Below are 22,180 nucleotides of genomic sequence, written 5' to 3' on the forward strand. Positions count from 1 at the left end.
TTGGTGATAAAATGCTATTTCCAGGGCGCCTGGGTGGCTCAGTAGTTAAGCGTCTGCCTTAGGCTCAGGGCGTGATCCCGGCGTTCTGGGATCGAGTCCCACATCAGGCTCCTCTGCTGGGAGCCTGCTTCTTCCTCTCCCACTCCCCCTGCTTGTGTTGCCTCTCTCGCTGGCTGTCTCTCTGTGTCAAATAAATAAAATCTTTTAAAAAAATGCTATTTCTTCCTTATGCCTTCCAACTATTCTCTTTTAGGATCGTTTGCCTGTTCCTGAATTCCTGAATTCTTCGGGAGCTTCTCTCATTCACAGCACAGTGTCCCTAGGCAATTTCAGCTTCTCCCAAGGCCTTGAATACCATCTCTAACCTGGTTTAATCTTTCCTGAGTCCTCACCTTTTCTATCACAGAACTGTAATTAAGTACTTACTTGAGTGATTATCTATAGTTTGTTTGTTTCCCTTACTAGAACTGTAAGCTCCCTAAGGGTGGGCAATGTCTTCTTTGTTCACCACTGGTATAATCCACTCAGGGCCAGCTCAGTGACTGAGTTTCCCTGCTGGCTGCTACTTGATGGGTGCCCCCCCTCCCCCGCTCTGCCTGCCAAAAGAGGAAGCAAACATCTGCCTTCCTGGGATTGTCTAATAGTTAGAACTTGTCACCGCAGTCTGTTCTCCAGATTCAGTGTACAACTATCTTTTCTTTACTGTAGAACAGGAAGTCCGTATGTGTTCTTTTGCCAAACGTGGGGATATTTTGTATTAATAAAAGTAAACCTGGCACCCAGGAGTGGGGGAGGTCTTCAAGTTTTTAAGCAGAGCAGTGACACGGTGAGCTCTGCATTTTGTACAGCTGTCAGCAGGAAGGAGGAAGAATTGGTGGAAGGAGAGAAGAGGGGCAGGGGCATTTGTGTGACTCTGTTTCAAGGGAGGGCTGGCCAGAGCCTTAGCTCACAAGAGACATTGAGAATAGAGAGGAAAGGGAGAGGCGAGACTTGCAGAGATAAAATAGCAATTGAATACGGAAGTGGGGTGGCAGTGAGAGATCAGAATCAGGGGACTCTAGAATTCCGCCCATCACCCACTTCAGTGGGCCCTCACAGCCATGCTGTTCGCTCTCCCTGGTAGGACCTGCCCTGCACTTCCCTCCTTGGAATCCTATTGTTCCATCGTGATCTCTATGAAGCGCTCCTTGGTTACTCCAGGGAGCATGACTCCCTCTCATTACCACAGCACTTTGTTCAAATGGTCAATGTTATTGTTGGTTGTATATAACACAAGTGCTCTTGTGGTTGACTGTATCAAGGCATTGCGCATCTGCGATGAACTAGCTTGTTCAAACTGGAACACTTGCCAAAAAAAAAAAATTTAGAGAAGCATATTTACTATCTTTATTTCCTTGATCTATAATTAACCAAAAATATCTCTTTTCTTATATCAGACAAAGTTTTGGAAGGGTATGTTAATAATGCTAATTACTCATTTCTTTGACAAGATTTATATAAAGGTCTTGGCTGATCCTGGCCCTCTCCTTACTTTGGTTTCATAGTCAACAGCTTCTTAATTCCAGAATAGCCTAAGACACAATCTCTGAGCTTCTAAATGAGGCTTGTATCCTGAAGACCCATGGTAATTGCTCTCCAGCTCAGCTGGTTCAAATTAACCTCTTTGTGAGCCATCTGTGTGTGCTTTAGCAATGTAGCAAAGGGGCCAGACATCCCTAGTCACACTGGATGCATATTATAATGCAAATGGTTTAACTCATATATGCTTTGGGTTGATTTACAGACTTCCTCATAGTTAAAGCTTCTCCTAAAATTTCCCAACATTCACCAAGGCTTCAGCAGCCCTTTAGGACCAATGCCTTCCATGAAAATGCTCAAAATACACCTGAGTTCGTGTCCTACACCATTGCCAAGAGCACTCTGCCATCTAGTTCCAGCAGAATCCTAATGATTCCATAAGACCAGAAAGACTGCCTCCTCGAGAGACAGTTCCCGATTCCCATCTCCTTCCTCTGATCAGAGTCAATCCCTTTGCTGCTCCACCGTCATAATTTGCATACTCCTTTCCTGTGGAGTTGATCACAGAAAACCTTGCTATTTTTATTTGTATTCATGTCTTTCTCTCTAGCTGTATCAAAAGCTCCTTAACGGCACAGACGGTATTCTTTTAGTGTCCTCCCTACCTGCCCCCCCACACCCACCCATACTGAAACCTTAATACCATGCCTTGCACTTAATTGGAGTTCAGGATTCTAGAAAAGTCAACAAATGAGTCATAAACATAATTTGGGTCATTTTTCCCGCAAAATCCATCACCTGTCTTTGCCCACATTGAAAGTCCTCAGCCTCTTCTCTGCCCACTCCCACTGGCTTCCTATAGTTTCTCCCCATCTGTCTGGCATTTCCCTCTACCTCTAGAGAGCTTTCCAATCTGCTCCCTCTTTTGACTCATTTTTAAAACTTTAATAGGGCTAGTTTCAGGGTTTAGCAGTCTTCCATTTGGAAAACCGTCCTACCACTCCTGGTTTCTCCAGCCCTAAGAACACTGCCCCCCATCTCCCTACCCACGGCAACTCTGCAAGAAAGCCTTATGAAGTCTCCCTTGGCAAAGGAGCTGGTTTTCTTAGAACCAAAAGAAGCTGTATGCCGTGTCCAATTTACCCCTAAAATCTCCCTTGAAACTGAAGAACACAATGTGGTCTTACTCTGGGTAATTTCCTTATACCATCTTTTCTTGCCCGTGGCCAAAATGTTTCCAGCTATCTCCAGTTACTTCTCAACTTAAGCATCTGCCAGAATTTGATCCTTGTGCAACACATTCACCATTATTTTTGATGCAATTTCTTCCCTTTCTTTCTCTTTCTTTCTTTCTTTCTTTCTTTCTTTCTTTCTTTCTTTCTTTCTTTCTTTCTTTCTTTCTTTCTTTTTCTTTCTTCGTGATTACTTGATTATTTGATGGATGTCACAGGGGATAGTAACACTAAGTCTTAACTTTACCTAGCACTATTCTCTGAGTGCTTTTACTACTGACTCACTGTCTCCTCTAGTGATCACATCATCCTCTGGACGATGAGAGGGCAGGGATTACAGATGTACAATCTGGGGCTAGGAGAGAAATTTTGTGATTTTCCCAAACTGCCGCAGCTTGTAAATCATGGTAGGGGTTGAGGGTGGGGGGTTACTTAAACCCACAGCTTCCTAAGACTTTCTCACTTTCTCAAGCTTTTGTCAAATTTGTCGTCAGCAGCATTTGCTGCAGCCCACTTTGGTTCCTTGTACTTTCAGTCATCTACTTAAGCTGGATGACCCCCCCCCAGTTTTTTGGATTTGAACTCTTCTAATTGGATAAATCAGATTTACATTTTAAAAGAAAACCATTCTTATAGTCCTCTTGGTTTTTGTAAATTTTTGTAACAGTTTCAACAGGCCCTACCTTAGAATTCTAGGCAGCCAACACATAGATACATACTGAGCACCTCTTTCTTAGAACTCCTGCTGGACATAAAGAGGATGGCGTAGGGTGGGACGGGGCGGGGGGATGGGGTGGGGAAGAAGTGCGGGGGCCAGGAGGAGCTAGAATCCAGTCCAAGCTCCACTGCAGGGGAGCCTTTTCCAAAGTTTTTGTCCCAGATGTGGATCTTTCTAAGTCATACAAGTGTGTTGTATAGGCTGATGGGGGTCCTGCTGGGAGGTGACTGGGGAGAGAGGCATGATAGTTTACAATCTAACCTGAGAGTCAAGCCACATGCTTAAAAGCACCTGGGTTACACAGGAATAAAGACATGTTAGAAATGTCATGGAAGAAGTCCACCAACTGCTGACCCTGGTCGTGGGCAATAAAGGAGAACACAGGTGAGAGAGGTGACTGGGAGATCTGAAAAGCTTTGTGGGGTAGAGGCAGTGATTTAGAAAGCACACAATCCTAGGTAAAAGGAGGAGAACATCATCCCATCCCTTGGCAGGGCTCTAGAGTCCTACCTAGTGCCTGCTTAAGGAGCCTGTGGTCCTTTGGAAATAGGTAGGATAGGTAATGTTAGCTACCAGTATAGAGCAGAGGAGAGAGAAGAAAGCAAGAAGCAGTAGAGAGAATCAAAGTATGCTTCTGAGCCACGCTGCTTGGATCTGAGTCCCTTTCTACCACTCAGTAGTTCGGTGACCTTGGGCAAGCTGCTGCTAGTTTCTAGGCTTCATATTAGTGCCTATCTTCCAGAGTTGGTATAGGATTAAGTGAGAATACTACCTAAGTGCTACCAACAGCCTGGCGCACAGTAAGTGCTCAATAAGTGTTAGCTATTGTGATTACGTTTACTGACAGATACACATATGCAGGCACAAAATACCTGTTGTGATCCACAAGCAGGATTAGGACGCACAGATTGAGAGTTATCGTCTAAAAGATACCACGAAAGGGAAAGCAGGCTTGATCTTCGTGTTGCTGCTGTTTTTATATGGTTTAGCACACTGGGATAGTATTTGGAAGAAAATATTGCAGTGAAAATGGTGCTGTTTAAGACTGACTTCAGTGCCCTGGGCTCAAGCACCGGAGCACAGTGTCTAAGAAGCCAGGGCCTGTTTGGATTTCCTCACACTCTGGCATGGAGGCAAAGCTCCTGTTGGCCACCAACCCAAGAGCCAACATTCCTTTGAGCTCTGCACCCTTCGCAGAGGTGTTTGTGGTTCAGACCCCGGAGGTCGTGGGAGACCAGTTCATTGGCAAAGGAAATTTCCAGAGTGGCTCTCCTCATCCTCACAGAACCACCACCTGCTCTGCCCTTCCGGGGATGGAAGACCACAAAGAAGCCTGCTATTCCGTCCAGCCCTGAATTCTACACTGCGTGAAACCTGGACTATTGGGCAAGTTACTTCATCTCTCTAAGCCACATATGTAAACTGGATATAAGAGTAAAATCTTTATGGGACTGGTTGTGAGGCTTAGATGTAGTAGGGTAAAGCTTGGTGTTCAATAAAAGGTAGCCATTATAATTACTAAAAGCTGCAGTCACTGTAGTGTGATGCTGTAAGCAGAAAGGGGGTGGCTGCTTCTGAAAGCACACTGGAGAATCACATATAATTAAGGTGATTATAAAATTTATTATCTAAACTGGAGCACTTTTGAGAGTAAAGGGAATACTAGTAATAATGGTGCAGGGACAATAGGCATAATTGGGACTGTTTTGGGCAAACCAGTCCATGAGTCTCTATCTACCGTCTACCCCTCGTCTCCAACGCCAAGCTATCTGACTATACATCTTTTCTCAAATCATAGTTCTTAGTTGAATATTTTTCTTCTTCTTGATATGTTTGTCTTTTTATGGGTACTTATTTTACCATTAAGCTTGTCTATCATTTATTGGAGAATGAATATGTGTTAGGCATTGTACTAGGTGCTTTAAGTAAACGAGCTATAAAATCCTCACCAACCGCTAGACAAGGTAGGTACTACCTCCCTTACAAAGCTATGGAATCCGAGGCTCAGGGAGGTTAAGTAACTTGCCCAACCAAGGTTACAGGTCTATTAAATGGTAATATTGTGGATTTACCACATAGGCCAAAGCCAGGCCTTTACTGGATCAGAATTTTTAGAGGTGAGCCCAGAATGATTTATGCAGGGCTGTCATGCCCACCCCTCAACTGCTTCACTTATGGGGTGAATGCCAAGGTGAATATCTTCCTCTCCTATAAGGGCCAATTTCCAAATCCTCAGGTCAGACAACTGGGCTAAATAACCGGTGGCTGCTGCCTTGATTTTCACAGAAATGGGAGCTTCATAAATATAGGTTATTGAACCTGCTCCTGGATTCTTTATAGATGAAATCTTGTGTAGTTTTCATTCATAAGACCTAAAGATTGTACAGCTAATCTGGCAGCAGATTTTATCTTTATTTTTTCCATTTTAAGATTCCTAGGGTGGGGGCAGGGGATGGAGAGCATTATCTCTAGGCCCAGTGCTTTTATTGATAAGCTGCACAGAAACACTTCTTTCATGCCTCCTTTGGATTCCGCCATGGTGATACAGATAAACTGCCTTACTCAGTAAGAGTCTGTTGGTGGAAAATATTAACTCTGAATGTCTGGTTCCAGGTGAGCAAAGTTAGGGCTCCCATAAATCGAGGGAATAATACTCAGGATTCGGCTGAACTATTTGGGCCACTTTATCATTTCTGGGGCGATAATTTTCAGGAGGATGGTTCCCACCATGTGAGGAAAGGACTGTTTCCTGTAGCATGGGCAGGGGTATGGAAAGCGCTCTTTGGCAAACACCTTACTTATCCATCATTACAGAGCCTGTCACCTTCAGGGTGCTTTTCCAGAAGTATTCTCCACCTACATCATGTCCCAGCAAGGGGGAATTTTCCTCTGTACCCCTTGGCTGATTTCTTAGGACCCCTATCAGCAGCTTCCATATAGAACTTGGGATCAATAGCAGGCAATTCACAACTTTTGTCTCAGCTAAACTTGAGCCTCAGGGACTGTTTCCATCCGTGGGGTTAAAGGCTTCCAAAGTTTCCTGAAGAGTGGAAACACCAGAAAGCCTCCCTCCCCATTCACTTGTAAGCATAACAAACTGAAAATGAAACTTCTTCTCAAAATACTCTGTTGAGTAAAGATTCCTTTGAGTTACTTTAACTGGGTTTTTATGGGAGACAGGGATCCCTCATTGTGCCCCAGGTCATTAGTGACTTTAATGAGAAATGGTGGAAATCTATTCAGGCGAGTGCACCTGCACATGGGGCCAGTCCTCCCTTCACTCCCCCGACGAGTCAGGAAACCATGAAAGAGCTTACAGCCCAGCTGTTCCAGAAATCCTCAGCACAAATAATGTCTGCCCCCAATTACTGGAATAGTGCCTGCATAATTTGGAAAGAAGTTTTCCTACTTTTGGTAAGAGCACTGTCTTCTAAAGCATCAGAGCCTTTGTACACACTGTTTCCTCTCCCTGGAATAAGTCATCCCTTTGTCATTCCTTCTTCTGGAAAATACTGTCTTTCAGATTGAGCTTGCGTGGGCACCTGACCACATGCTCCCTCCAATAAATCTTGTCTCAACTTTATGCTTACTAGTTCAAGGCCTGCCTTCACTACTAGGTCATGAGCTCTAGGGACGGGGCCTGTCAACCATGTTCCTCAGGTGCCCATCACCGGCATGGAACCTAGAACAGAAGGCCCTTGATGAAGGAGTGGACTCTTTGGGAGAATGTGTCTGGTTCACTGGCTGTGGCATTTCAGAGCCTTGCAGGGATCCCTGGAATGCTTACCTGAGGGTGTTTCTCTCTTTCAAGGGACACTAGATTATTCATTTCTGCTTTGCTCCTAGACTCCAAGAGAGTTAGATGGAGCCTCAGGCAAAATCATGCTTGCCATCTGTACTCTATCACAGTTTACGTAGATATGTCATTCAAGTTATCTCAAGGCTCTATTATCTCCATTTTACTGGGAAAGAAACTGAAGGCTCAGATGGGTTTAGTAACTTGCCTCAAGTCACACAGTATGGGGCTATAAAGTAAATTTTCCCCCACATATAATGTCATAAAAACTAACAAAGCTGATTATGTCTTAATTCCAAGTTCCAACTGGTCACAGATCATTCAAGGCCTTGTGCAAACTGCTACTATCACTTGTGAAGGATTCACCCATTGCCTTTTTCCAAGTTTGGCCTGCCTTCTAGAAATGTTGATTATTTTATTAGAATTTTCATGCCTGGACAAAATGCCCTGTGTTCTCTATTCCATCCACTTTTGGAGAGGCCATTTTTATGTGTTTGGATTTCTGCTTGCTGCTTTTACCTCCATGTCTAACCTTTATTTGCTCTTCTGGGTCTCCCAAGTATATCTCTCTTCATTCTTTATCCCCTGCTGCCTCTTCTGTTTACCATATGCAACTCTGGACCCTCCGTAGGTGAAGTCTAGAGCACCTCTGACATCCACAATGCTGTCTTATTGTCACAGGGTCTGGCCATAGAGCCACGGGACTGATGAGTTAACTGTTACATCAGACATTACAGGCCCAAAAAGATGACACTCTTATGCAGCTTACTCACTCATTTCAATGATAGAAGCCAAAAACATTGCCAGAGCCCCTTCTTTGGGTTCGCTTTCAGAAGTCTGTGGCACTTGACTTCTAATATCCTCAGTCGTCAACTGGTTCAAGATGGTGGATGAAGCACATGTGACAGCCTGACTTTGTGACCCCAAATCTCTGGAATTGATAGAAAAGATATTTTTAAAATCTACAACTGAACTCAAACAAGAAGGGAGGCCTCCTTGGGCCAGAAATTCTGAAAGTACAAAAACTGATGGGATCAACTTGATAGAGGAAACAAATAAAAATACACACAGAAAAGTATCCCTATGAAGGCAATACAAAACTGAATGGGGCGCATACGTGGAGAGAGTAGGTTTATGAGAGCAGGAGGAAACGAAGGGCAACAAGAAGATTGAGAAACTAGCTTCAGGAGTTCCTATAGATCTCCCATCCCCTTATCAAGCAGCAGCTGAGGTAGGGACTCTTTCTAAAGAAGCTATTGGCACAGAGGGTTGGAATTGGAGATGCAGAGTGCACCCAAGCCCAGAAGCCTAACTCTAGATATTCTGACTAGTGGCATGTTCCACCCCTTTCTCACTCTTCCTATAAACAAACTGGAATACAAACTGCACCAGAACATCCTGTCTCTTCTCTTCCTCTCCCAAAAGGTGGACAAACAGAGGCAGCTGGATGACTAGTGGGGAATTTCAGCCACAAAAATGAGCACATAATTAAGACTCTCCAAAATCTGATGAATGCCAACACCATGGGAGGAAGTCACAAACTGTAAACAGAAGAGTTTGCACCTGAGAAAACAGACTTACTGATCAATCAAAACAGGTCCCTATAATACATTGAATTAATAACAGCCTCAGAGACCTCAGCAGATACTGCCATCCATAAAGAAATTAATGTATAATGGCCAGTAATAGTTTGATTTTTGAAATGAAAATCTGAATGGATGGACTGAAAAGCCAAATAACAGTTGAAGAGCTGGGAGATGCAATCAAGGAATTATCTCAGAATATAGCACAAAGAAAAGAGATGGGAAATATGAAAAGAGCAGGTAAGAAACATGAAGAATGGATCCTTAAGACTCAATATTTGTCTAACTGGTGTTCTAGGAAGCAAAAATAGAATGGGGGAGAGACAACATCCAAAGAAATATTAGCCAAGAATTCCCCAGGATTGAAGGGGAACTGCCCGAATTCTCAGCAGTATAAAAAAGCCACATACAGATATCTCAATGGGCCAATTCTTCTCTCACCAATGATAGACTTAATTTGGGAAGCAGTAAAAGGTCCTTTGAAGCCAAGCATGGTGGAACAAATGGATGATCAAACCCAGCACTTGTTGACAATGAGACGTAAGTGAAATTAGTTGTGAATTTAAAATATTTTTGCAAAGCTCACAAATTAGCTCTGAGGGTGCCTGCCTCTAGTATTAGCACCCGCACAGGCAGTTTAGCTAGTAGAATTTTCTATTTCTTCAAACCTTCTTCTAGTCTCCAAGCATAGGAGTACATGAACAAACTAGAAGCCAGGGGGTCGACTAAGAGAATCATGCCTCTCCCGTATCCTCCCTCATCAACCCCACCCCTGCTTCGAGCTCGACCAGTAGATAGTAATGCCTCCAGACATGGATCCAGCTTCTTCAGTCTCATTATCCCCAACCACCTTACTCATTCCTGCATCCAAGCATGTAGAAAACCCTGTCCTCCTCTTACCGTTAAAACTCCAACCACATTTCAAGGCCCAGGGCAAGTCTCACTGTTCATGCGAAGCCTTCTATGGCCACATCTCTGTGGTAATATCTTTTTGTACTTGTCAACAGTGTCATGCTTATTCTACTAGACTGCAGGCTCCCATAGAGCTGAGAGAATGCCAAACATTTCTTTTGTGCCCTCCAAAAAACCACTCCAGGCACCTGTTACAATGAAAATATCCCTAGGAGGGAGAACAAGTTGAAAGATTAGCCCCTGGAGACCAATTATTTTGGTGAGATGATTTCTTATGACTGAGGAGAAGAAAGTGGGTGGATACAAAATGTGGGCAAATGATACAGAAAAGGAAGTCTGGGTGAGGAAGGGCAGTGGAGGCAAACATCAATTATTCTGCAACTCTGCAATTCTGTTCAGGCCACCTCAGCCTCTCTCCCTTAGCCCCCAATTACTCCGTGGCAAAAGGGTCATAGAATCACTGACCTCCAGACCACCCACCAATGGGGCTTACAGTGCCCAAGGGAGGTGTAGTGACCTGCCCCAAAGCACAGATTTCTTCGGTGACCCCCAGAGCACTACTCCAGTCCAGAGACTGCTCCTTGCAGCTATTCCCAGGACTATCCCTTATGGGGATGTTCTTGCTGGAGACTGAAGACAAATAACATTTTTTGAACTCGTACTATGTGGTAGATATGCTGATAAGCAACATGCTTTATCTCTTTCCTTTCTTATAGTTACCATATGAAGAAACACGATTTTTCCCATTCTTCTGATGAAGAAACTGAGGCAGAGCTGTAGCAGTGAACATACACAGTGATGGGAGTCCATCTAAACACAGGAAAGCTAATGGCATGGGGAGGGATGCAGGAGCAGCTTTGAGTTTCCCCTGTCAATTCTTTTCTCATTCTCTTAACCTGCAATGCCTTTCCTTCAATTTGATACCTTGAAAATAATGCTCCTCCTCCAAGGTCTGCTCATTAAACCATAGCCAACCTTCCCACGATAATCAGTTTCTCTTGTCTTCCCAAGGATGCCCCTGGTTAAACTTGTAATTTGACTTATATGAATAGTAATACAGGTGGGTCTGTCTTGTCCAAATTAGCTCCTTGAGGGCAAGGACCTCATTTTGTTCATTGCTATATTCCTAGAGCCTAGAACAGTGCCTAGGGTGTTGTAGATACTAAATTTGGGGAGTGAACACAGTAGTCTGCATGTGTGTATGTTTTCCCATGAGATGGGACCTTCCATGGCAGAAGTACAGAGATCCTATGAGTCTTGATGCCTACCAAGGGTTAAAGTATAGCCATAGACCGTGTCAGTGAGAGATGGGCCACAGATGAGATTTCAGGGTTATCAGACATTCTCCCATTAAATTTTTCTCACCAATTCCATTGGCTGCTTAATCTACCACCTTATCATCAAGGCTTCACCTGTAGATTTAGGGTCCAGGTGAAATGTAAAATTCCCAAAGGAAATTTCATTCACTTACAATTTGAAAATCACACTCTGCTGGTCAGTGAAGGTGGTGTTTGATGTGCAAAGAGCCTCTAGGATATTGGGAAACTGAGGTGGAAGTTTGAGAAAGGAACTGGCCCCAGAGATTGTTAATTTGTAGTCTGTGGATGGGTCTCAGGGGATCCAGAACCCAGAACTATACTCAAAAGCATTGCACGTTGATTCCTGGGTGTGTTTCCCAGAGTGCAGTTCCACAAGTACTTTCATTAGGTTCTCAGAATGGGCCTGGGGCTCTAAGGAAAATGAGAAGAGCTATAACACTCCAGCTTCCCTGACATCCCAGTTTTGCTCTGGACACCTGGGCCTATAGGCACCACTGGCTGGCCTAAGGCAATGGTACACAAGGAAAAAAAATAAAGGAAAATGAAGAGAAGGACAGGAGGGGAAGCTAAGATAAAGTGTAAGAATGCTGGGCATCAGACACAGAACTAAAAAAGGTCATATGGCCTAATCCCTGTGTTTTGGAGCTAAGGAAAGGAGGTCCAGAGGGGTTAAGTAATGTGAGCACTTGGGGTCAGCCAGTGTGGCTCCCTTGTCAGAGACTGACCCTGCTCTAGGCCATCTCTGTGGCCTCACAATTTGCTCACTTAACAACAGATAAGCTCACAAGGAAAGGCCAGCTGCTGTTATCTGACTGTTTGGGTGGTGGCTGTGGGTTACTGCATTGCTGAAACTTGGCATGTGCCATCACAGATATGATATGGAAAACATTCCCTTGGGGATGTGTGAGTACCTCATGCTTTGACAACTCCAGGCCCCAAAAGTTTAATCTGCTAACCATTCACGTCACTGACGTTTACTGAGCACTAACTAGGTGCAAGGCACTCATGTAGCCTCCATAGGAGCCACAGAGAGGAGAAAGATGTGACTGTTAGCTCTGGAGGAACTGATGCTGTGGTGATGACAAAAGACATCCCACTGCAGAGGCAGCTGGGTGTTCTATACAGGAGGCAGCTTTGTTATTGCCCTTACAAGAGCTTATCACATCCAAGTAGGTGAGCTAAAGCAAGGCCACTTGGGACCTCGGTGTAGTAAATCTTGGACACCAAGGCTGAGGTAGGGATCTGGATCTTGCCACAAGAAAGAGGTTCTCTTTCTGGGCCTCTCCAGCTGGTGGCATCAGGGCTACTCTAGGCAGTCCCACTTGGGGACCTGGTATAGTTGTTCCCAGAGTCCTGAAGTCCCACAACTCCATGTGCCACAGAGAGTTTGAGCCTGAGGAACACAAGCCAACATCACTGGTGCTGGCCTCTGGAGGTTTCACTTTAACCCTCGTCTCCATGTCCTAAGGTAGAGAGAGAATTGGCTTCCTCAGCCCAGGCTCAGGGAGGCTTGGGGAACAAACGAGCTCACAGGGCTGGTTAGCCATTGAGACTTGAAGTCAGGCCCCACCCCAAATCCTGCTCCTGTGATACTGTCACTTCTGCTTTTTCCCTCTTCAGGTTAAAAGCCAAGATTAGGCTGAAAAATTCCATTACATGTTCTCTCAGAAGCTAGACAACATGTTAGGTCTCATAAAACTGAATTGAAAAGTGAAGTGGGAGGAAACCTCTTAGAGAAATGGCTGCTGCTGTGAGAATGATACCCAGCCTGGACCCTTCTGCCCCCTCCATGAGACAGGTCCTAGTGAGAAAAGTATGGGTTGATGTAAGGCAACCCCTGTGCAAGAGGGTCTGTGGGCTCCATGGTGGGCCTCTGGTTCCACAATACCCACACCTTGTCTAGTGGCCTGAAAGGCTTTGAATGATCAAGATCTAGAAGGCTTTGCCTGGGGCTCTCTGCTGACTATGCTTTAAAACAATTTGTCTTGGGAGAGGATATCAGATCCAGCCATTGGGAAGACAACGGATTAAGTATTTGAGGGACAAGAGGGCACCCTCACAGGGGCAAAGATGAAAGCTAAGGTAACAGAGCAGCCAGGCCTACTGGTAGTTGGCCAATACGCTATTGCAAAGAAAGGAGCATTTCCACAAATGTGCACTGAAGTCACAGGACCTTAAAGATGAGGAAGAAAGCCCCAATTCTGCCTGATGCCCAAGAGCTTTGGATCTGCATGTTCATGGGAAATGTGGGTCTTGGCAGCTGTACATTTACTAGAGAGGGAAACTTGCCTTTCCTGCACTGTCAGTAGTCTTCCCTTTGTGGTTAGAATGCCAGTGGCTGAGGTCTTGCCAGTGGTCCCTAAGGAGGAGTCCAGGCCAACCACACAATGTTTATCCCTCCAGGTGTCCCTTGTTGGTTCCTATTATCTCTCCTGCTCCAGAACAAGAAATTCCCAGAGACTCACTTGGAAGTTTCCTGGGAAGAATGACTAGAACCTGCAGTGTCATGACCCCAGTAGGAGGGCATCATGGAAATCAGATCATAGAATATGCACTCGGGTGAACTTTTCCCACTTTTAAGGGACCACTGATAAGTGGATCTTTACTTCCCTGGACCTCATGTGGTTGGTTCATTTTTCAAGGGAGAAAATTGTATTATTGGAAGATCTCAGAGTTTTTTTCCAGCTGTGTTTCCTTGATGTAGCAGTTCATGGGTAGCTCTGCTTGTCAACCTAGAGACCTGTAGTTCTCACACCAGGCCCTGGTTTAACAGCACCTTCCTTGGAACTTGCCTTATGCCTCTCATGTCTGAATGTAGTACCTTCCTCAGACAAGGTCCTTAATAAATGTTTAATAAAACCATCCATGGCTCTTGAGTTATAGAGTGACTTGGCAGTCAAAAGCAAGAGTGTCCCGAACTTATGTCATGGAAAGGAGGAGGGGTGTATATATATATATATACCGGGTAAGAGAAGGCTCAGAGATGGGAGAGGAGGAAGCAAACCTTTCCTGGTAGGCCGATGGGGCAGAACCAGCCAAGCTGGGGAGATATGTGGGAGGCAAGAGGAAGAGCCCCAGGTAGGATGTCGTTGGGTCAGTGAGGAGTCAGAATGTTAGTGCAGAGAGCCAAGAAATAAGTCTGAATGAGGATGAATTTGGAAGCCTTGCAATCAACTAGAAGCAAGGAAAGGCTTAGCAAGGAATTGATGTCATGAAAACTGAACTGAAAAACAGCCCTGGCAACAGTGCGCAGGACAGACTGAAAGGAAAGGTCTGAGAAGAAGGGTCTTGGGAGGTTGCAATGGGGAGTAAAATCTGAACGAATGTGGGAACTGCAAACCCAGGCAACAGGCTTGCAGTGAGCATATACAAAGTCCAGGATACTGTTCTGGGAGTAGGATATAATCGTGAAGGAGAGAGACACAGATCTTTGGCCTTGGAGAACTCACCTTCTAGAAGGAGAGGTAACAAAAGGAGGGAGAGAACTTTAAAGAATGAATGCCTCATTTTATTCTGTAAGGGACTTACAGGGAGAACCAAGGTAGCTGGGTCACATTTCTCTGCAAGTGGGGACGTGAAGGAGGGACAGACCAGGTGTAGTGAAGAGAAGGAAAGGAAGGGCAGGATGGGCACCTGGCCCTCAGACCCAGGGTGGCTGGGTCCTCTGGACAGCTTCCCACATACTGCAAGGCAGGATTTGGTAAGATCTGGCCAGGCTGGGTGGCACTCCTGCAAGGCTTTCCTGCTTCCCCACCCTGCAGAGAGTCAAGGCTGTACCAGGACATCTGGGAGCCCCTCCTGGCATTGCAGGGCCTGGAGTGTATCCTGAACTCAGGGCACCAGGACACCCAGGATCTGCAGAGTCCCCAGCAGCCTTTGTCCTGCACTGGGGACTTTGGGTGTAGGACTGGCATTTCCTCATGCTGAGGTTGTGGGGCAGTAAGTGAAGGTGTTAGGAACCTGTGGTTCCACACAGCACAGGAACACAGATCTGGTTCCTCTTTGGTACCAGGACCCATGTGGGATGCCCACTGAGTGAAAAGTAGAGACTGCTCGGCAAACAAATGCCTGGAGCCCCAAAAATTTGCAATGACATTTGAAGGAACATGGCACTTGAGGGCCACGCATATGTGTATGTATGTTTGGGGGCGTGGGGGGTATTCCTGGCACAGAGGACATATAAGCATCCCTTATGAAGTTCTAGGACCTTCCTACATTCCTATACCACCACTCAAAGGCTTCTGTTCAACCAACCTATCTGTGCAGCACATTAGAATGTTCTAATGAACAGGAAAACCAACATGCAAGAAGGAAAGAATTTGAAAGGACTTTTCCAGCTGTGGTATTCGGAGGTCTGAAAAGCTTACTCCTTTAAAGGAAGTCATTCCTAATAGCTTAGAGATGAACATAAATAACTTAGGATTGAAAAGTTCCTGAATGTTATCATATGGTTTCACTCATTTATGGAACATAAGAAGTGGCAGGAAGATCAGGAGGAGAAGGAAGGGAAGAATGAAGGGGGGGGTAAACAGAAGGGGGAATGAACCATGAGAGACTATGGACTCTGGGAAACAAACTGAGGGCTTGGGGGGGGGCGGGGACTGTGATAGGCCGGTGATGGGTATTAAGGAGGGCACATATTGCATGGAGCACTGGGTGTTATACGCAAGTAATGAATCATGGAACTTTACATCAAAAACTAAGGATGTACTGTATGGTGACTAACATAGCATAATAAAAATTATTATAAAAAAAAAAGTTTCTGGGCCACCTGGATGGCTCAGTCAGTTAAGCGTCTGACTCTTGATCTCAGCTCAGTCTCAGGGTTGTGAGTTCAAGCCCCATGCTGGGCTCCACACTGAGTGTGAAGTCCACATTAAAAAAAACAGGAACACAAACAAACAAAAAGTTCCTGAATGTAGAGACCAAATAAATCCCATAATAGGCACCAAGATGGCATGATTGAGAGCATGGGGTCTGCACTGGGTGTTGTATTAAGTGATGAATCACTAGGTTCTATACCTGCAACTAATGTACGTTGTATGTTAACCTAACTGGAATTTAAATAAAAACTTGAAAAACCAAAAGAGCATGGGGTCCAGAGACAGACTACATGGACTCTAATCCCAGCTCTGCAGCAAACAAGCTGGGTGCCCTACTTACCACACTTCTGTTTCCTCATCAGTAAAATGGGGATCATCTTACTTAGCTCAGGGTGGTTGTGAGGGTGAATGAGTTAGAATTTGTAAAGGACTTGGAACAATGTCTGACACATAGGAAATGCTCTGTAAGAGTTAAAAAAAAATCTCACACTCTGGGCATGTTTAGGACATACTTTTGAGAAACATGAGGAACCAGGCTTCTAAGCCCTATTAAACATTTAGACATACAGGCAGTCTTCGCTTTACACAGTAGCACAAGACCATAACAATGACCATAAAAAGTGAAACTGTGTCAAAATCGAGAGACAAGTGCTCCCAGGTGGCTCAGTTGGCTAAGGCTAAGAGTCTGCCTTTGGCTCAGGTTGTGATCCCAGGGTCCTGGGCTCGAGCCTCAGGCTCCCTGCTCATTGAGGAGTCTGCTTCTCTCTCTCCCTCTGCACCCCAACCCGGCTTGTGCTCGCCTGCTCTCACTCTTTCTCAAATAAAATAAAACCTTAAAAAGAAAATTGAGAGGAAAAAATACAAGTGTTCCATGACCTTTAAAATTTATGTCGAAACATTAAAAACTCTTAGACTACAGGATTTAAGTGTATATGGAAACGAAAAAAAGAGTGAGATCCATATCATAATACACTGTAAACATCAGAAACACTGCAATTCTTAAAAGTGTTTTGTTTGTTTGTAAAAAAAAAATGAGAGTATTTGAATATCTCTTGCTGCCGTCTCCTCTTTGTATAACTTATGATAAGGATGGAGCATCTTTTCTATGCCTTGGTGAATCATCATACTCCGTTATCAATTTGCGTAAGCTTCCACCTTGTTATTCTTTGTGATTTCAATGCTGCGAAATATCTCTGAGAATTTCTTTTTTTTTTTAATTTTATTTTTTCTTAAAAAAATTTTTTTTCCTGAGAGTTTCTTTAATGTAAAGTTTTCTGCCTGGATCACTTCCTCTGCTGCATCTTCTCCTTTTTGTCTGAATCACCTTCTTCACTTACACTTTTTTAAAAGATTTTATTTATTTGAGAGAAAGCATGAGCAAGGGGGAGGAGCAGAGGGACAGAGAGAGAGGCAGGTTCCCCACTGAGCAGGGAGCCCAATGTGGGATTTGATCTCAGGACCCTGGGATCATGACCTGAGCCAAAGGCAGACACTTAACTGACTGAGCCACTGAGACTCTGCTTCACTTACACTTTTAACATTGGGTTCAGGTTTCGTCAGTAACAACAGAAACCTTGAGGGTCCTGGCTGTCATAAAGTCACAGGGAGCTTATTCACAATGATGTAAAAAATTCCACAATGGAAATTCAATACCTAAAATTCAACCTGTTCAGAGCAGCTACTCATTAACAAAGGAACTGGACGGTAACAGACACATTGCTGACTTTTCGGCCTCATCTTATATATATTTTAGAAAAACCAAACTGCCCAACATATATGCAGGCATTTTCAACGCCTTGCACTTAACTGTTTATAATTATTTAAATGGTGCAATAGAATGAATCAATAATATGAATCAAGCAACTGAATAAATTCAACTATATTACGAAATTTCTCTAATTGCCAGAAATGGGTTTTTAACTGGATATTTAAGATCTCATATAGATCAGGGGAGAAATGTAATCACATACTCTTTAAGAATCTGATGGAAGTTCTTTTCCCTTTCCTTTCAGGTGAGCAGATACAACACATTATGCAGCACTTCAGGGAGTTCACGGAGTATCCGAAATCCATTTAGAAGCTCTGGTTAGGGATCTAGAACTATTCCTAGATAAGATCCTGACAAAATCTGTTTCAGAGGCATTACAAGTCCTTCGAACTCAGGTCGCTTTCCAAGGGAGGGTAATCCTCGGAGCAGTCTTCCGGCACCAGGACCACACTGAATGGTCGCTCTTGCCTTGCTATGCAAGTTTATTCAGTCTAGGTCTCTTCAACAAACCACCGTCCCTGAAACTCTCCTCTGTAAGTATTGATCTTAGAAAACCTTACTGAAAAGACAGACTCAACACGACATTGTTGAGAAACACAGCAGAACCAGCAAATGAAACTGAAAACTGTCTTGCACAAGAGGTTAGCTGCTGTGGGCAAGGCATGAGTGGCACCTGAGCCTATCGCTGGCAGCATTCTACTCTTTCTGTCCTTTCTTTCCTTCTTCCTTCCCCATTCCTCCTCTTTCTCCTCTCCCTTGATTCTCCCTCTCTCATTCTTCTCTCCTACTACCTCTGACACTGGCCCCCATGCACACTGCTTCATCTAGCTTGTGGTACAAGAGATTTTAAGCCTTATTAATGCCAATAGAGAAAGATGGTCCTGAGTGAGTCACACTGAATTCAACACAGAACCCAGTAGGAGGCTTTGAGGATCCCTCAACAATGCCCAAGCAATTCTTCTTGCTAGAGAAGCTTACTCTTGGGGAGTAATTTTGAGCAAGGAAGGGGGTTAGGGATTACTTTTTCAAAAATTGATTTGGCGTCAAGAGAAAAAGATTGCCTGAGCAATGTCTGCTGATGAAGTCCAGAATGGCTCCACCTCTGGAATGAGCTTCATTTTCTTGTATTTTGGTAAGAAATTTGATTCTCAATTGGGAATTCAGCCACTCTACCCACTCAAGGGCAAGATGATAAGGTTCTATCAAACCAAGAGTCTAAACGAACGTGAGACTCTACCAAGGTCAGAAATGCTGCACTTCAAGCCAAAAGATCTCCTTTGGTCTGCTTGTTTTGACTTGTAACCACAAGTTTGTCTTGTCTAGGTGTCCAATCACATTATAAAACAAATGCTGACTTCTGCATTACAGCATCCTCTGAAGCAACGGGACTCCTGGATGTACCCTTCGGAGGATTTTCTAATTTTTTTTTTTTTGGCTCCTCTGATTTCCACAGGACTTTAAGTTGTTTCTCCTGAGATCAAGGAACAAAAGATGGTTTTGAAAATGCTGAACCCAATGCATTATAACATCACCAGCATGGTGCCCGAAGTCATGCCTGTGGCCACCATGCCGATCCTGCTGCTCACCGGCTTTCTTCTCTTGGTTTGGAATTATGAAGACACGTCCTCAATACCAGGTAAGTCAGTCATTTAGTTCTGTAAGGGGATGGCGTTCAGTCCACAAGGGTAAAGAAAATTTTGCAAAAGGGCAAAGAGCAAACATGGGGAAATGGCTGAAGCCCATGGCAGTGTTAGCAAATAAAAACTCAGGTGAAAAATTTTATGCCAATTATCTGCACGTTTCAAATGAAAGCATTTCAAAAAATATCTTAGATAATCCCTTCCAGTCTGTGCTTTGCTTTAGGAAAGTAGACCTGGCACAAGTATCCTTCAAAGTAAGTTTGAAAAAAAAAAAAAAGAAAAGAAAAAAGTAAGTTTGAGATGGGCTGAAGCAAGGTAAACCAGGCATTTTTTTTTATTACTATTCAAATTCATTCCAATGTTGCTCTGAAGGTAAAAATGTCTCTGGAATGCCTTCTTCTTTTTTTTTTTTAAGGTTTTATTTTTAAGTGATCTCTACATCCAATGTGGTGCTTGAGTTCACAATCCTGAGATCAAGAGTCACGTGCTCCACCGACTGAGCCAACCGGGCACACCCGGAATGCCTTCTATACTCCTCTCCTCCTCCCTCCTGCTTTGCATCATCCATGTGCTCTGCCCTCTTCCTTTCTTGAGCTTATTTCCTCTCTTCATCCCACTGTTCATTTTCTCTTATTCTTGGGGGTAGGTGTGATGGTGGTGCCACCATAAGGGCTGGCTGGGACCTGGGAAGTGGAAGAAAAATGGGGACCGCTATGGTTCCCTTGGAACATCAGACCCTGATAGAATCTTCAACAAGGTCTGTGGATTAATCAAAAGTAGAGTACCATATAATTATCCAGATAATTCCAATAGAAACCCCTACCACTACTCCACACTATCAGATTAATTCAGAATTATCAGAAATATCCAATGATTTCTTTTGTTTTTAGTGAAAATTCTTCATGGCAGGCATCTATCCACATTCCCATGAGATACCCAATAAGGCTTTACTTCAAGAGCACAGTCACCATGCACTTCCAAGTGCAGTGGGCCTCATCATAGAGTGATGTAGGGTAGGAATGTGAAGCTGGTGCAAAGTGCCCTGTGTCTAGATTCTTCAAAAAATTTCCAGAGACCTCTCTGTCCTGTCTATCTGATTCAGCCTGGTATTTTAGGTTGCTTTAATGTCCACATAAGCAGAGCGCTCGGTTAATGTTGTCCTCTACTCCCCGAGGGGTCTGAGGGAAGACCCTTCCATGGCCTTTAACTTGAGTTCCTTCCCACTACAGCCCCTTCCTCCCTGGATTTCTTCTCCCACAGTGGGCTCCCAGGTCAGGATCCATGAATGGTGGGTGAGGTGAAGAGTATTTTTTAATAAGTCCCCCCAGATGTTTATGTTGCAAGTGTTAGAAGAAGTCCCTTGGACCTTTGAAAAAGGAGATCAGCCTACGGGAGGGCAAGCACAAGAACTGGCAGCCCTGAAGCTTTGGATCAGGAGCCTAGATCACTCTGTCCACCACTCCTGCACTGGGGACATCATGCTATCATACACTAATAGTACTGTGGTTCTCAGCCATGTCTGGAGCAGGGCCTGCACGTTGATATTAAAAAAAAAAAAAAAAAATCTGGGGCGCCTGGGGGGTTCAGTCGGTTGAGGGTCTGACTCTTGATTTTGGCTCAGTTCATGATCCCAGGGCTGTGGAATTGAGCCCACCTAGCCCTCACTGGGCACCGTGCTAAGCTTGGAGCCTGCTTAGGATTCTCTCTCTCCCTCTGCACCGCCCCCCCACCCAAATAAAAAATAAAATAAAACAGAAAATAAAAAAATCTTCCCAGGTGATTTTTCATTAGCAGCCAGGACTGACAGCCATAGATATGAGCCAAATCCCTTCACTTAATGGAAGGGGAAACTGAGCCCCAGAGAGGTGAACTGCCTTACCCGAGCAAACCCTTATGACAAATATAGGAAACCGTGGAGTTCAAACCCTTCCTTTTACAGGTGAGGGGTTCAAACCCAGAGAAAGGAAATGCCTTGTCAGCACCTCAGCTTGAAGGGAAGTGGGAGTGGGGGGCAGGGGGGGCAACCAGGAATTCCTAAATCCCAGGTTGGTGATCATCTTGCTAGCCAGGTAGCTTCTCATTCCATGCTTTCCCTTTGAAAATGTGAGCTCTGGTCAGAACCCCCTTGTGGCACAGACTAATGTCCCATGGTGCCCAGTTGGGGCAGTTAAGGTGAGAAAATTGGCTTTGTTGGGGGGGTTCCTCCTGACCAATACTTCTGAACTCCTTTTGCCAGTTTCCTCAAATCACTGTTTCTCTGGGTTCTTGGTTTTACAGGTTTGGGGGAAGCTCAGGGTCAGGGAATGCCAAGGGGAGTTAAAAAGGTGTAATGATTTAAAAGTCCTTAAGTTAGTTACAATTTACGAAGCAGCTTCACATTCTTTTCTCTTGTGATCTTCGAGCACCCTGGCGAGGTAGATGTGTTTATGCCTATTTTGCAAATGAAGAAACGGAGCTTAAGGAGGGTTGATGGTGCACAGCTAGTAAGTGATGAAACTGGGACTCAGAGCTAAGTCTCTTAAGCCATCCTCAACCTTGCACATGTGTTCACTCCCCCAGAGCCTCTCTCTGCCCTGAGCACCACGTCCCCAGAGGGGGGCACTGGGAAAAGGACATGGCAGCACATTCCCCTTTCTCCCATTAAAAAAACGACTTCACAGAAAAGTGCACAAATAAATATGTCATCACAGTACAGGACAAGAAACAGGATGTTAGCAGCATCCCAGAAACTTCTCGTGTGCCTTTTCAATCATACCCCTCTCTCGCTTCCAGAGGTAAACATTCTTCTATTTTTGTGATAATCACTCCCTTGCTTTTTATAGTTTTGCCACCTAATTTCATATCCCTGAACAATACAGATTAATTTTGCCT

The 22,180-nt window shown here is 44.4% G+C and overlaps 1 protein-coding gene and 1 long non-coding RNA gene across 2 annotated transcripts in view; both read left to right on the forward strand.

The window, feature by feature from the left end:
• The first annotated feature begins 7,437 nt into the window (after nt 1–7,437).
• LOC109489809 lies at nt 7,438–10,738 on the forward strand. Its single transcript, XR_002142940.2, has 2 exons — nt 7,438–9,387; nt 10,476–10,738. It is a non-coding gene; the product is annotated as an uncharacterized LOC109489809 (long non-coding RNA).
• Nucleotides 10,739–18,066: 7,328 nt separating this feature from the next.
• The window catches only part of LOC100464417 (aromatase), a 39,254-nt gene continuing 35,140 nt past the window's right edge, over nt 18,067–22,180 (forward strand). The window contains exons 1-2 of the mRNA XM_002920421.4: nt 18,067–18,202; nt 19,123–19,305. Coding sequence (XP_002920467.1) covers nt 19,161–19,305 — 145 coding nt within the window. The 5' untranslated portion in view covers nt 18,067–18,202; nt 19,123–19,160. The remainder of the gene's footprint in view (nt 18,203–19,122; nt 19,306–22,180) is intronic.

The sequence above is a fragment of the Ailuropoda melanoleuca genome, chromosome 5 (genome assembly GCF_002007445.2).
Source record: "Ailuropoda melanoleuca isolate Jingjing chromosome 5, ASM200744v2, whole genome shotgun sequence".
Lineage (NCBI taxonomy): Eukaryota > Metazoa > Chordata > Mammalia > Carnivora > Ursidae > Ailuropoda > Ailuropoda melanoleuca.